Raw genomic sequence first — 15,126 nt, 5'->3', positions numbered from 1 at the left:
CACTAAAATCCGGCTTTTAGGGCCTGGGTTGATCCTCTTTTGGATTTAAAACTCGGGGTAGCAGCATGCTAATTCTGGTACCCTTTGAAAACCCATAAATTAAATAGATGGAATTAGAAATACTTTCTTGTATCAGTTTTGATTTTTATGACTTCACATTTTTGTTTCATGTGGGGGAGGGAGGGGGGGTATCTAGCGTATTGGTTTTGGCAAGTAATTATCCCACAGGTACCCTGTATATATGTGGGCTCTATTAGGTCATCTAAATTACTTTATTAATTTCCTGTGTACCGAAATTAGGAAAAATCATCTCATTTTTAGATGTCTCTAAATTTATTGAGCATCAAAAGTTGTAAGCTCCTACCCAGACTTTAGTTCCGAAGAGGTCCGACCGCAGTACCAAGGAACCGACTTAGTTTTACGGCCAGTGTATGGTGGGATTGATCTTGTAACTTAGGTAGTTTCTGAGGTAGCTAATGCTCGCGCAAAATCGAGTGTCTACGCAAAAATGATCGACTTAGTTTGTACTTGCATTGAGTGAATTCATCAGTAAATTTCCCCGGCGACCATTTTGCCCTTGAATAATGCAAGTTGAAATTGTTTGCATGACTCCAGTATAATTTTTGAATTTTTCATTTGTAATTACCATGACAATCTGAGTATGTTTAGGGCTTAGATCGTTTATTCACGCTTAAATATAGTTATACAATCATCATCAGTAATACCACAAAGGAAGGATACCCACGGTGGTTTTAGATCTGATCTAGTAAAATATCTATCAATGATATATAAACTTCACAACACCACACGTTGACCAGGTGTATCTAACATTGTAGTTTAGGCAAGGAATAGTTCTTAGAGCTGTTTGATGGTCGCTAGGAAACTATATGGTTTCTTCGTCTTTCTTTATGATGAATATCATACTAGGTACGACTTTTATTAATGTTTTACGTTTAATAAGGTAATCTTGTGAAGTTTCTAAATCTTCTTTTCAGGGCAATTTATCTAATGAGTGGGCAACAAGCAGCCGTGCAGCAATCGCAAGCTCAATCCTGTCAGTAACCTCATTGGCTGATTTATCGGCAGATTCATCTCAGTGTATGAAATCTTCAACGTTATGGTTATGCTTGGCTGCACTTGCTACACTTAGTGACGAATTTGTTGATGATATTGCCTCTGTGAAAATTGGATCCCAACAAGCTATTCCTTCAAGGGTATGCTAATTATTTTTTATTATTCTGATTGCATTTTTTCCCATGGTCGACGTTTTCTGGTCTTTCCTCAGGATTCGACATAAGACCGCATAGAACACGTATAGAAGAGAAAAAATTGTCAAAACTCCTCCTTTACTTGGGTGGTGGCCTATGGTGGCCTATGGGTTGGTGGCCTATTTCAGAATCCTAAACCATCTAGCAGGTCTTATTGTTTACATTAAACTAGATTTCCCTTGCCTGGACACCGTGAAGTGCTGCAATAAACTTTGGTTGGATCCACCGGCAAAAGTGTTGCGGGAGTAACACTTTGATTGTGTTTCCTTTCTGATTTGGCTGATTTTTTGGCTTTGCTCCCTTTTAGATTGTTAAATAGTCCCTCCAAATTTACTAAAATGCTTCACTTCAGCTCCCCTTTAGGCTCTAGCTCAAGAACAAGTAAAAACCATTCTTTTTGTCCCCAGGCAAGAATTGGGTAAAGCTTCCTAAAATATAATGTATGCATCAATCTTCCTTAATGCCCATATTTTTTCTAAGAACCGCAGTTGTTATACCCTTGCCACTGCATTAAAATCCATATTAGTTTGTTTTTAATTTATAAGAAATTACTTTCGAGAATAGACAAAAAGTAAATAGTATGAAAGCAAATAGAGCTAAAAGGTTTCTTTTAGCCCTGGGAATTAGGGACGTTGTTCGGAAGTTTGTTATACTATTGTTAATTGTATGTTATTAATGCAATGAATTTGAGTTGCATTTATGAAATTCTTAGAATCGTGAAGGTATCCAGCTTATCAGGATGACATTGCATTAAAAAAAAAAAAGAAAAAAGACGCTTGAACTCTAATACACAAAATTATTTTAATTTTTTGGGATATAGTATTGAATTGACTTTAGATTTTTGCCTTTTGACTTTGTTTGTCTTTCCTTGTATTTTTTAGTGGTGTGAAGAAAAAAAGGGGTATTGGCGTATTGCTGGTCTTCTAAGTTTTTTTTGAAAATAAAAGTACTGATAAATTTGATTTTTCATGCTTTGATACTTTAAGTCTATATTCAATAAATTGTCGTCTCATTTGGGATATGCTTTGGAAACTAGTGTTAAAGAGGACCCACTTATAACTCGTAGAACACGTATAACTGTGATTCCACGTGACTTCACTTGCGTGAACACTTGTCAATTTATATTAATGCATAGTTTATTGATAGGAACTAAAATAAAAATAAAACAAACACATTAAATTATACATAAGCTAGAAAATTGTTTTAATTTAAGCGCATTAAAAATGAAAAAAAACATGCCAGACATTGTCTCGATATTGATCTTCAAACACAGTTTCTGTCTGAGTAGTTTTAGCTTTTGGTTCACTTGCGTTCTGTAAGCAAACCAGCTTTTGATTTCTTCATTTAAGTTCTTCCAATTAATAGGAATAATTTTCAATATTAAGCAAGACTGATTGAGTTTATTGTCTTATAGCCACTTTGTAACAATCATGATGATGGTATCACACCTGGCATTAACATCTGCATGGAATGTGGACCGCTATGTTCGGACTGTGACCGAGTGTTGCATTTAAATAAAAGAGCTAAGAGTCACTCCAGGCAGGTAAGAGCTTACCTAAGAACATACAAGATTTTACATCTGATTTAATAACAGTTTACTCGCCAAAGGGCAAAAATAGAAGCGGATTGTTAAATAAGAAGAATAGAGCTGCTAAAAACCTATAGTGTGCGATAAGATTGTATTTTTTTTCAAAAGATATATTACAAGCTCTAATAAAACCGATTTCGCTTCTTATATCAAAGTAAAAGACAAAACAGATACAACCAAGATGTTGAAAATTAATTTAAAGCTAACAAACATAAAAATGGTCAATATCGTATTCAAATGATTTTTAGATTAATTTGCCCAATTAATGGTAAAAACGAAAAATGGAGGGGGGGGGGATTTGTTGTTCAATATTTCAATTGTGTAAAGGAGAAAAGTAAAACTCATACAGGGATAAGATATATCACAATGGAAGGAAAAAGAAACTAAATGGCAGTGTGCAATGGCAATGTACGAATAACTAAAAAAGAAACGAGTGAGCCCCATTTAATTCAGGACATATATCATGGATTCTTGAGGTGCTCCATGATAAAGGGAATGATACTCTTTCAAAACCTCTTGGTAGCAGCATGGATCGGTGAGGAAGTTGGGACTAAGTAAGTTGAGAGTCAAGTGGGGTTGTGAAAACGGGGGAAATTGTCCTCAGTCTGGGTGCTATGGGTATGCGTAACTAATCGCACTTCGAACCTGATAGATGGCTAAAGGGGTAAAATAACTGTACACTTGACAGGCTCTTGCCTAAAAATTAAACTTTTGTAAAGTATCAGTTACACAATTTTCCTTTTTTTGGATCTGTAAATTTTTAGATTAATTGCTGTAAAGAGGCCAAAGAATCGTCTTAGATCTTAAGAACTTTTAAATTTTAGTCTAACTTTAATTTGATTGTTGCGATTACTTAATTGCCTGCTTTAACAGAGCGTTCCGCTCGATAGCAGAAACACACCTCGAAGGAACAAAAACTTAGAGAAAAAACTTTATGTCTGAGAGCTTCCTCTCAGACATAAACTATAAAACTTCATGTTAGTTCTCACATTGTAAACTCTGACTCACTAACAACTGAAGATCATACTTTTTTATTCTTGGCCAGAATGATACGTTCCTTTCCAAAATATAATTTCATATTCATTAATTTGGCCTGAAGTCAACTCTTTTTTTAAAAACCGTGGATGTTAGAACCTAACCGCAATAAGCTTAAATCGGTTCTATAAGAAAAAAGAACCAAATAATAGTTTTGCTCATGTACCACATTAAGAAATAATGTTAAAAAAGTAAAATGAACAGAGATTATTAAGGATAAACGGGGCTACCACTGTCCATGTCCTTTCCACTCTCAACAGTAAATGTTTCACTGGTACTTTACTAAAAGCGGTGAACATTTCCGGAGGTTTATTTAATTAAAGGAATGAAAAACAGAAACAAGTTTTGCTTTGCAAGTTTTGCTTTTCAAATACAAGCAAAGAGCAATACTAAAGATTAAAATGAGCAAAGTAATTCTGAACAAGAGGAAGATAATTACTCCCCTTCAGCCTCCCTGATTTCAATGCTCTTCTACTGAAAACAAAATGCTTCCAATGTCTGCTTAGAGAAGGGGAAAGTGATTTTTTCTTTTTAAATTGACAAAACATTGTAACTTGCCAGTTGGACATCCCTCATATTACCATAAGTTTTCAGTAATGGATAAGCAATCACTTGGACACTATGGATGGGAGGTTGAGGGTTTTCAGAAGTTCCTCTTCGTATGTTCAGTTTGGCCAATTTACTTTCCGTTTTTTATATTTACTTAAGGTGGTTTGTTTCCCCAACTAGGAAGAAGGGTCATTTTCATCAAGTATTTCTGAAAAATAAATTTTAGGGTTTTGTTAAATTTTAACCAAAATTTTTAAATTTCTGAGACTTTAAAATAAATGTCACTACCCTTGAGTCAGGATTTAAGAATGCTACTGTTTTGTTTTAGAAAAAAAATCTTTTTGATATTATTCTTATTGTATTAAGGTATGTAAAGAAGAACAAGACTCAGTTCGAGTTGACTATCACGAAGGATGTGGTCGAATCAAGCTGTATTGGCTGCTTGGATTGACCGATGTTAGTACGCTACACTCTCATGTCGAATTTAAAACTCAAACCACAGATGGACTCAATCAAATAGCTACTCAAAATCATATGTCGTGTGGCTTTTGCTCCTCTGTTGTCAATGTAAGGACGGAAAATGGGATCACTTACTGTGCAGAAGCAGAGTGTAAGGTAGAAGATGACAAGAGCCAATTTTATTCACTTAGTTGTTTATAGTTATAAGAAACTACCCTGTAAGACTGTCGAGTAACAGGCATGAAAAAGAAAATTAGTAGCGTATACTTTTTTGTGAGTGTGTGCTATTTTGTTCCCTTTTGTTAAGCACAAAAGATAAGTCCAATTACCCCCCCCCCCTAATAAAATCCCAAAAGATTCAACTCATCCCCATGCCATGAGACAAAACAGGATATACTCTCTTGTGATGGTTAGAAACCAGCTGGATCCTGATTTTAAAAGTACTCCAGAGAAATTTGGGTTCAGCTACCCGTTATACAGCCTCACGTGATAGGCTAGGTGTTACAGATACCTACTAATTATCTAGAACTAGCTTACCCGTCGCGCGTTGCTAAAATCTTAATAGAAAGGATGTTCCTGGAGAATCCCTCAGAAAACTCCCCTGCGGAAAATTTTCCCTCCAAGGCAAAATCCCTCAGTGGCAATTTCCCCCTTCCCCACGGAAAATTTCCCCTCTCATTAATAGCGATTGCATAGCGATTGTATTTGAAAAAATTCCCCCGAAAAATTTCCCGCGGAAAATTCTCCCCTAGAATATCCCCACGGAAACTTCCCCCCGACAATTCGCCTTCATTCCCTAATTCAAAAAACATGTTCATACACTGAATCGATAATCATGAACATTGATATTTTTTTCAAATGTCATGCTTCCCGAAATAGAATTAATCCCAGTTGTCCTTTACAGTACATTTATATAAATTGTCTAATTAATTTGTTTTGATTTCATACGAAAAGAGTCGGAAAAAGATATACAAATCATATCATTTTAATATTGAAAATGCCTAATCTTCCCACCCTTGTGGAATCCCCTCTCACGGAAAATCTTCCCCGCATGTCAAATAACGATAGTATCTGAAATTTGGAAGTTATATTTGAATACCAAATTTAGGGAGATTACTAAAAAAATTCATGATTCCAGGAATGTGTTAGATGACAAAAGCCATAATTAACTGACCCGTAAACTGAGTATCCAGAAAATTTGAATCATTTGACCAGAAGGAACTGCCAAATATTTGTGTTATGGGATCTATAATTTCAGTCAGTGTGAAAAGTATTAAGAGAACCTTGGAAGGAGGAAATTTTATACCTAAAACCTTCACAAGTGCGTATTCAACAGTTTCTTAGAGTTTCTTGGTGATCGAATGAACAGTGTAGTAATGCATACACGAGACACAGACAGATATGAATCCAATTTTATATTTATACATAAGACTTAATTTAAAATTGTGAAAGAGAATTTAAATATATATTCCTATATTCTCGTGTATTGTGTGGGAAAACCAAACTGACTACCCATGACAAAGATACAGAAAATAATAAAAATTAATTATAAAATGGTGTATTAGGTTAGCGAAGTTCAAATAAGAAAAATACACCGTATATGTTTCACCTAGGCTATATAGAAAGTATAGCATCATCGACGCAAATAATATAGTGATAAGAATAGATAAGAATAAAGGCGCAAATAAGATAAGAATAGTGGAAAAAAGCATCACGTTTATTTAAGATGTCAGACACGGAACGATAAGAGATCACTGTGAACTAAAGAATGAAGCCTAAACTGATCAGAAATCGCGATAATAATGCAGTCTAATTTAACAGGAATAGAATCTACGAGAAGTAGGGGGAGGGTAGTTTTACCCCTCAAATCACCCGAAAGGCTAGAGTACCATTTGCGCCATACAAAACCCTTATAAATAGTTTGTTGGCAGTTCTAAACCAATTGGCTATTGTTTTTGCGCTATTTGGACCGCGATTATTGTTTTGCGCCACAAAATTGCAGAAATTAGTACTTTTTTGTTGCGCGATCTATTTGTTTTGCTTAGAATGTTATTACAATTTCGATTTTTTTTTTTAATTATCCCTCTTCAAAGTTCTACTAGCTGCGATTTGACGCGTTCACCTAAGAAAAAGGACACAATCGTGACCATCTTTCTTATGAATAATCTTGCGTGTGAATAATCATTCGGAATCTTGTGTTTCTGTAGATATAGGCTTTAAATTTCCGCAAATAGGCTTTTGCAAACATTTAAGTTCTTTCCTCTTTCTCTCTCTTCCTCTCTCACTCTAACTGTCTCTCTCTATCTCCCTCCCTCTCTCTCCCTCTCACTCTCTCTCTCCTCCCTTTTTCTCTCTCCCCCCTCTCTCTCTCTCTCTCTCTCTCTCTCTCTCTCTCTCTCTCTCTCTCTCTCTCTCTCTCTCTCTCTCTCTCTCTCTCTCTCTCTCTCTCTCTGTATGACCTTGATTTTTCTCTCTTTATTTTATGCCTATGACTGTGATATATGTTTAACAAGTTCATCTTTTAGTGAAGAAAAAATTAAAGGGACTTAAAAATGATCTTGGCGTTATTTCTGTTTTCCCTAGCTACTCTAAGAAAGAAAGACAAAAAATAACAAACTTTACGGACACATTGTTTCCCACTAGGCTAATACATCGATTAAAAACGTAAACCGTTAGAGTCCCTTTACGGCTCTGATAAAAAAAAGAAGAGGAAAGAATTGGTCTGGTGGTCCCCAAGAAATATTTTCTATTTTTAGTCCCCTGTAGGCGTAGTGACGTTAAAGAAAAATGATTTAAGGTGCAACCAGCTCACTGAAATAGTGTCGAAAAAATAAATATAAATGTCACAGATGCTCATTTATTTACAGGAAAATTTTTATTTTTCCTGTTTGAAAACACTCCCATGTGGTCACCATTGTGGTGGTGTTCGAGATGAAGCGATTTGCCTTCCATGTCTTAAAGGCTGTTCACCGCCATCAGTTGTCAGACAAGATGCTGAAGACATGTGTATGATCTGCTTTACAGAGTCCCTAGGAGCAGCTCCAGCGATTCAGCTTGCATGTCGGCATGTGTATCATTTCACGTGTATTCGAAGGAACTTGGAAAAAAGATGGCCTGGGGCTAGAATAACTTTCTCCTTCGCAAACTGTCCGATTTGCAAGGTAAATTCTTTTTATCTCTTTATGAATGTATTTGTTTTATTAAAAATTAAAATAATCGATGTTGCAGCCATAACCAAGAAAAGAGTCATGGGATTCGGAATAGGAAGTGGAATTTAAATTTGACTTTAGGACAATATTTTTTAGAGAAACCTTTAAGTTGCGATTATAACTGAGAAAAATTAAGGGCTGTTGCAGTAATTTTGTTACTTCAATTTTTATAGCAGAAACTAAATTTTCGTAGTTCTGAGAAGCTGCCAAAAAACCTCCAATAGGAATTCACACCAGAATTAGACACTTACTATAAATTTTTAGTTTTTGAATACTTCGGAAATAACAGACCCCAAAACTAAAATCTAGCGAAGATCGTATTTTATCTAATTTATTCTAATAGAATAAATTAGGTTCAATGCTTTTAAAACCTTTGGTTAGTTTATTTCACTAATGGTTTACTGAATATTGTACAAATTTACACTTAGCTTAGAATGAGTTACTCTCACGCCTGAAGGCGTGTAAGGCACTAACGGTTAACTTCCACTTCGGACGATCTTGGGTTTTTTTCACATAGCTCATCGAAGGCTGCTTGCTGAACTTTCACTTCCTTATCAAGAGAACGACTTGACGGCCGCTCCTCCGAAGACTTGGAGGAGTCTGGCCCCAAGTGTCGTAGAGAAAGTTGCCCTTGTACCATGCGGTAAAAGAATGTCTAGCAAGGCGTAGACATTATCTGGAGATTTTAACTAGTTAAATGTTAAGCTAGAGGACACAGTAGGGGAAGAAAGTGTCCAACAGTTGGCAAACTATATGATAAAGGTGGTGGGGGGCTAAGTCCATCTTTGCTTCCTCCAACCAATAATTAGTTGTTGTGTTTTTATTTGGGGGGGGGGGGGCTGTGAGGTCTGATTCTTGAACTAGAATGTATGGGTCCGCCCCGCCATTAAACTAAAAAAAAATAGTTAAATTAAAATTGTCCTATGTGAGTCATGTGACCCCAATATCGCCATCTTCTAAGCCGGATTTAATCTGTTATTTGTGTTTAGTGGTAAATGACTCCGATCTGGGTGTTATGTTTTCTATCAACCCAACTAATTGCAATTATTCTTCGTAAACAATTGTTTTCGAAGCCAAGAGACCTGTCATCTGAAACTTTCGACTCACTCCAAGGTTTGCAACCATATATCAGTATAGAGCCATAGTTATTAAACAGGCATAGCTTCAGCTTAAGGGAGTAATTACCGCATGTCAAGACTTTGCTTAAATGAGGGAATGTTGCACCTGCATAGGTAGTTCGAATTAATCTATTTATTGTAATCACCATTCTGAATTATCGTACTGTCCAGGTGCTGAAATTCATCAACTTCCTCAATTTCTGCTTTTATAACTTTAAAAGACCTACTGCTAGTGGGGTTATAGTATCGTTGGACATCGCTTTGGTCTTATTAAAATTTATTTGCAAGCATGTTATGTGACTTTTGTAACTAGTTCGTCAATATTCCCTTGCCTATCATCAGCGATACTCTGGCAGATAGTATCTGCCAGAGTATTTAAAGCCACAAGGACAGTGAAAATGAAATCTGATTGATTGAACTGGTTAAGCGGAAACTTCCACAGTAAAATACATCTTAAATATCAGGAAAACCCAGAAATTTCATTTTAGTGAAAAAGACCTATATAATTAATTATGTAGTTTTGGTTGCAGTGGGCACCAAATTCAAAATAAAACAACGTGGGTCGAAAATCAGCAAAAATGAGCTACAAACATATGGCACCAAAAAGCTTAAGAATGTGTAGCTTCCCTTTGAAGGTATAGTTGTCATTGGAAATCTACAAAGTGCTAGTGTTTGAATTTTATGGGCAAAAAGCATTGTCAAATCCAACGTGTCACTTTTGGTTATTTATTTTTAGGTTTTAACATGATAACACTGACGGAAATATGGTACTGCACCAAAGCTTTATAATATTGAAACAACCAAGAGATTATCTTGGAAAATTGCGGTTTTCAGAAATGAATGGACCTATGATTGATCCAGAGGGTGAAAAACTGTTTTTGTTTATGCTTCCTTGGTACTTTAAGAATATATAGCAGAAAAACCTGAAAAACAAGGACACTACAAACTGTGAATTTTGTTACTTACGTATTTAAACATTTAAATTTTTAAGCAAGATTGAATCTGTGACATAATGTTGAATTGAATTCTTTCAGGCTCAAATTAAGAATGAAATGCTTTCTGACTTACTAGTTCCAATCCAATCCTTATACCAGGAAGTTTCAAGAAAAGCACTGATGAGATTAGAATACGATGGCTTGCAAAATTGCGATATGATAACTTCTGTTGGAAGTCGCTATCACGGAAACCCCGTACAATATGCACTTGAAAAGTATGCATATTATGTCTGTTCCAAATGCGGGAAGGTAATTTTCTTTCTTTGTTTTTTTTTTGTATCATTCAGTCTTCTTTCTTTGATTGTCTGATTATCAAGGGACATTGTATCAATCTTTCTTTTGTGAAGAGGGCTAGGAGTTAATAAATTATTTTTGGACGTGTTAAGGCCTAAAAATATCGTATTGTAATCATTTTAGAGTAATTTACCGTTTTTTGGGCACACATTTTATAATTTTTTTTTCCAAATAGGATAATTACAACTCTTACAAGGGCAATGACAACACTGAGGTGACTCAGATTAACTCCTTGGATTTGTGTCCTTCTCTCTTTTCGGCTGAATTAAAAAATTAGTTAATTGTTCTGTGTTGATTTAATTAGTTTATTTTGGTAGAAAAAGTGGTATCTATCAGCTTGTTTTGGTAGATAGGGAGGTATTCTATAATCTCTTGTAATATGCATTTTTTATCCATCGTTTCATTTTTTGAGGATCGCTATGCCAGTTATTGTGCTACCGCTTGAACCCCATTTCATATTAAATCGTCTGTTTTCCGTGCTCTTTATCTGTTCTTGTCCAGGTATCTAGTATATTCTAATAATGTTTGTAAGAATCGGTACTGTTTCTACCCTCTCATTTTGCGTTTTGTTTGTCCCGGTCCTTTTTTCTGAAAATAGTAGGACATAAATATATTTGTTTTTATACAAATAATTTCTTCTGCTTCTATTCTTCAGAAAGGTATTGCCGAAGACGGTATTTCTGCCCTGAACATTTTTTCTGTTTCCTTTCTTCCAAGCAACCAAAATAGAAATAGGGCATCTAGATTTAAATATTGTTATTATTTTATTCTGTTGCTTAACTTACTTGACTTAGAGCTTTAGCTGGCTGTCCAGTGTATAGAGGGAAGATACTTACTCCCTCAAGGGTTGACGGTATTGAGCCAGGGACGGGGGTGTCATCTGCGAGTACGTTTATCAGAATATAAAATAGTTGAGACTGTCCTGCAATTTAAACCGACGTCGAACTTGCGGTCGCTCCCATCTGTCGGCCGGAGAGTCGAAGTCGGGTCTAATTTTCACAGGAGTTGCTGCTTATATTTGGAAGAGTTGGTGCAATTATTGGAGGACTCAAATACCAGTTGCCATGAGAACGGTAGCTGACCACGGATCAGCGAAACAGATTTGCTGGTAAAACAGATTTGCTGGTAGCATTTGGAAATTATCAGTAATTTTTATTTTGAATATTTTGAATTCAGCAATACATAAAATTGTCAAATCTTGGGTGGTAAATCCTCATGTTAAACCGATAATAAACCTGACTTTAAAAGGTAGCTTTGTAGGCGGTATCAAAGTGTTCTCTATAGTGTTCGAGTAAGTGCTGCAGAACACCAGAAACCTAAAAGTAAGGAAACTGATTTGCCGATAAAACTTCATTTTATATGACGGTTTCGCAGGCCTGTATCAATGAAAGTTCCATGAAACCAAAAAAAGTAACTGTTTGGTGTGTATTTTAGCCTAACCAAATCCTTGAGGTAGTAGCTGTGCCGTATCGTGGTGGGGGGACGTACATGGAGAGTGTACCCGTAACCAGTCACCTTGTTACCTTACCTGCATTTTTAGCCTTAATTATAGAGTTCTGTTACACCCTCTCCCCAAGGAAAAATTATCTGCCACTCATCAAAAGGTAGGACTAGTGCGAATCGACGATTAGTGCCTTTTTTCTTCAAAGATCGCTTAGAAACACACATTTGTGTAGGGTGAGTGGTACCACCTACAATTGAGGTTTTTTTTCCTGTGGTTGTACAGCCGTGATTTTACTCGAGGTACAGGAATTTTCTGTAGTTAGAATAAAACGCTCTAAAATGTAATGAGAGTCTAAATTATACCCCAGGAAAGTTTTTCAAGCTCATTTGTTGAAGACCAATTTTCTGGTTCAGAAGTGTAAACAAACAAAAAAACATATGCAGTTACTGGGTTTCCTTTTTCTCAGGCGTATTTTGGAGGCGAAGCGAGGTGTGAAGCAGAAGCTGGAATTAATAACGATTTTGACCCAAATGACCTCATTTGTGGCGGATGCTCCGACGTAGCTCGTGCTCAAATCTGCCCTCGTCACGGGTCTGACTATTTGGCTTACAAATGCAGATATTGCTGTTCGGTTGCAATCTTCTTTTGTTTCGGAACTACTCATTTTTGTGGACTTTGTCATGACGATTTTCGTCGAATTACAGAAACACCTAAAGGATCTCTGCCGAACTGTCCTGCAGGTTGGTCTATTTCTTGTTTCACTTTTGCTGCATACATAATCAAATTATTAATGAAGATGGCATAAATTAAAAACAATAATCTTTTTATATGGACTTTGTAATAATCGTCCCTAAATGAGATTAGAGAATGTCGCAAGGAAAGATTTAAAGAAAATGGGATCTTCTTGGGAGGGTAGAAAGAGTGAGGCTTTGAATAGAGTGAGATGGAGGAGGAGGAAAGTGCGTAGCTGTGTTGGCCTTAGGTGACCTTATGCTGCGGTTATTTATTAGTAGCAGTAGTAGTAGTAATAGTAGTATTATTATTTTTAGTAGTAGTGGTAGCAGTAGTAGTAATAGCTGCTGTAGTTGCAGTAGTAGCAGCAGTAGTAGTAGTAGCAGTAGTAGTACTAGTAAATTAAAATGGTGGACTTTTTGTTTTATTTGATATTCAATATTTTGACAATCATTAAAACACTGAATACTGATAAAATGAAATCCATCATTGTCAACAAAGCTTATAGTCTTTTTTTCTTCAATAGCGGCAGAATTTATAGTTTTCCATAATCAATTACGGTTCTGGAACATGGAAAATCCACAACTTCTTGGCTCATATTTCCTAGATATGTTTTCAGGGGAGTTTTACTCTAGTTTAGCTTCAAGTCTTTATAGTACATTTGCGAATGTAATCAGCTTTTTCAACATCCTATTGAACGTATTAACATCCTTTTACAACTTTTTTTTAAAGCAAGATTTGTTTCAGGTCCAAAGGGAGTGCAACTTGAAGGTGATCATTGTCCATTAGGCGTCGAACATCCACCAACTGGAGAGGAATTTGCTCTGGGATGTGGGGTTTGTCGAAATGCCCACACATTTTAATGTTTAGTCATTGCTTTTAGTACTGTTTTTCAAGAACAGTTTTTTCGCTTCAATAAACCCTATTATTTATTCTTACTTTTATCTGAACTAATCACCATCTTTTAACTTTATATTCCCTATGAAGCATGCAATTTTAAAAGAGGCATACAATTATAACGTGCATCAAATGAATATGACGCTTATTTCGTTGGATTCATTGCATTCAGATCTTCTGTTCAACAAGCCAAAACTTTGATACTACTTGTTTTTTTTTTTGAAAGAATGAAAATACACATTTTTTTTAGCGATTTTCAACCAATTCGTACCGTATTTTCAATTAAAAAATTATTGCTAAGCAAATTTAAGATGCAATTCAGTTAGTAGATAAAGCTGAATTTCATGAAGGATTGCAAAATTGTCGTCATAATTTGAAACATTAAAACCGCAGAAGTGTAAAAAATAGCATGCTAGAAATTTTTCCAGAAAAGATAAACCTTCTAGTAAAACAAACTTTAGTTTCAAGAAACCAAAAAGTATCTTTATGATCAATATATTAGTTTTGAGACAAGCTTTTCCAAAAACAAATACAAAAAAGCAACAACCATAAAAAAATAGTAGCACACTAATAAGTTGCCATATCGTACTTTTAAATCACCCAAAACACAAACCATGGCTTTCATACAGAAATAGCCATGCCATAATTTTCTTTTTGCAAGTTATTTTAAGGAGCTTGTAATGGCTGTTTATGATTCAATTGCCTTATCGCTGAATTCGCTTAAAGTTAATTTTAGGTTACATCGAATTCAGTTTAAATCCCTCTGCAGGCCTCAAGACCATTGAACTTTTACCTGTCATCATTTTCTTTTTAGATGGTCATTTTTTTCATGGGGGTGCAGTTTTTTTTTAAATTTACTGTGGCTTGCGTCTCTCCAAATTTACTGTGACCAACGATACCTCTCCAGAATGGTACCTCGGTGCTTTGTACCAAAGATCCTCCAGAGAAGATCTCGACAGCGCAGCATCCTTGTACAGGTAACTCTTGGAGTCCCTCTCTGCCGTCCACGTCTTCTGATTCCAGGATGGACTCTGCACCAGACAACATACGGTAGGTGACCATCGCACATTCTAACCATGTGAATGTGTGAATCTAATAACGCCGTCGACTACTTTTGATTTATCATTTATGAGAGTGACTGTTTTGTCTTTTTCCGGATGAAAGTAAGAGGATCCTGTCTGTCAATTGAAAAGCAAATATGCGTGAGACCAATAATCTTACCAGTGAGTCCACAATACCGCACAAGGCTCCACAGTGAGTCTCTACCGAGCAGAATCGAAAAATTTAGGAAGCTGTTGAGAAAATCGCAAAAATAATCCTGATACTCTTGGTGGGGGAAATTTTTCGAAGCTGTCCCAGCCGATACAGCCCTTATTGGAAGTTCTAATCATATAGGAAATAGTTGAAAATAGTTACACTATTACATACGATTTGATATGACTAATTGTTCAGGAGTACTGATTAAAGTAGTTTTCAAACTAACCACTCTTAGTTAAATGTACTCAATCCTGATCATCTGCAGCATTAAATGCCTAGAA

General features: G+C 35.8%; 1 protein-coding gene across 1 annotated transcript in view; it reads left to right on the top strand.

Moving 5' to 3' along the window:
* Positions 1-13,602, top strand: part of LOC148955348 (E3 ubiquitin-protein ligase MYCBP2-like) — a 470,872-nt gene extending 457,270 nt beyond the window's left edge. The window contains 7 exon segments of the mRNA XM_089101721.1: positions 996-1,214; positions 2,683-2,811; positions 4,807-5,055; positions 7,767-8,060; positions 10,261-10,470; positions 12,426-12,699; positions 13,439-13,602. Of these exon segments, the coding sequence (XP_088957847.1) occupies positions 996-1,214; positions 2,683-2,811; positions 4,807-5,055; positions 7,767-8,060; positions 10,261-10,470; positions 12,426-12,699; positions 13,439-13,554 (1,491 nt within the window). The 3' untranslated portion in view covers positions 13,555-13,602.
* Positions 13,603-15,126: the final 1,524 nt, after the last annotated feature.

This window comes from Artemia sp. Qi Xiang Cuo, chromosome 2, assembly GCF_049724085.1.
Source record: "Artemia sp. Qi Xiang Cuo chromosome 2, ASM4972408v1, whole genome shotgun sequence".
Taxonomy (NCBI): domain Eukaryota; kingdom Metazoa; phylum Arthropoda; class Branchiopoda; order Anostraca; family Artemiidae; genus Artemia; species Artemia sp. Qi Xiang Cuo.
The sequence above is the reverse complement of the archived record's forward strand: the minus strand, read 5'-3'. Positions and strand labels throughout refer to the sequence as shown.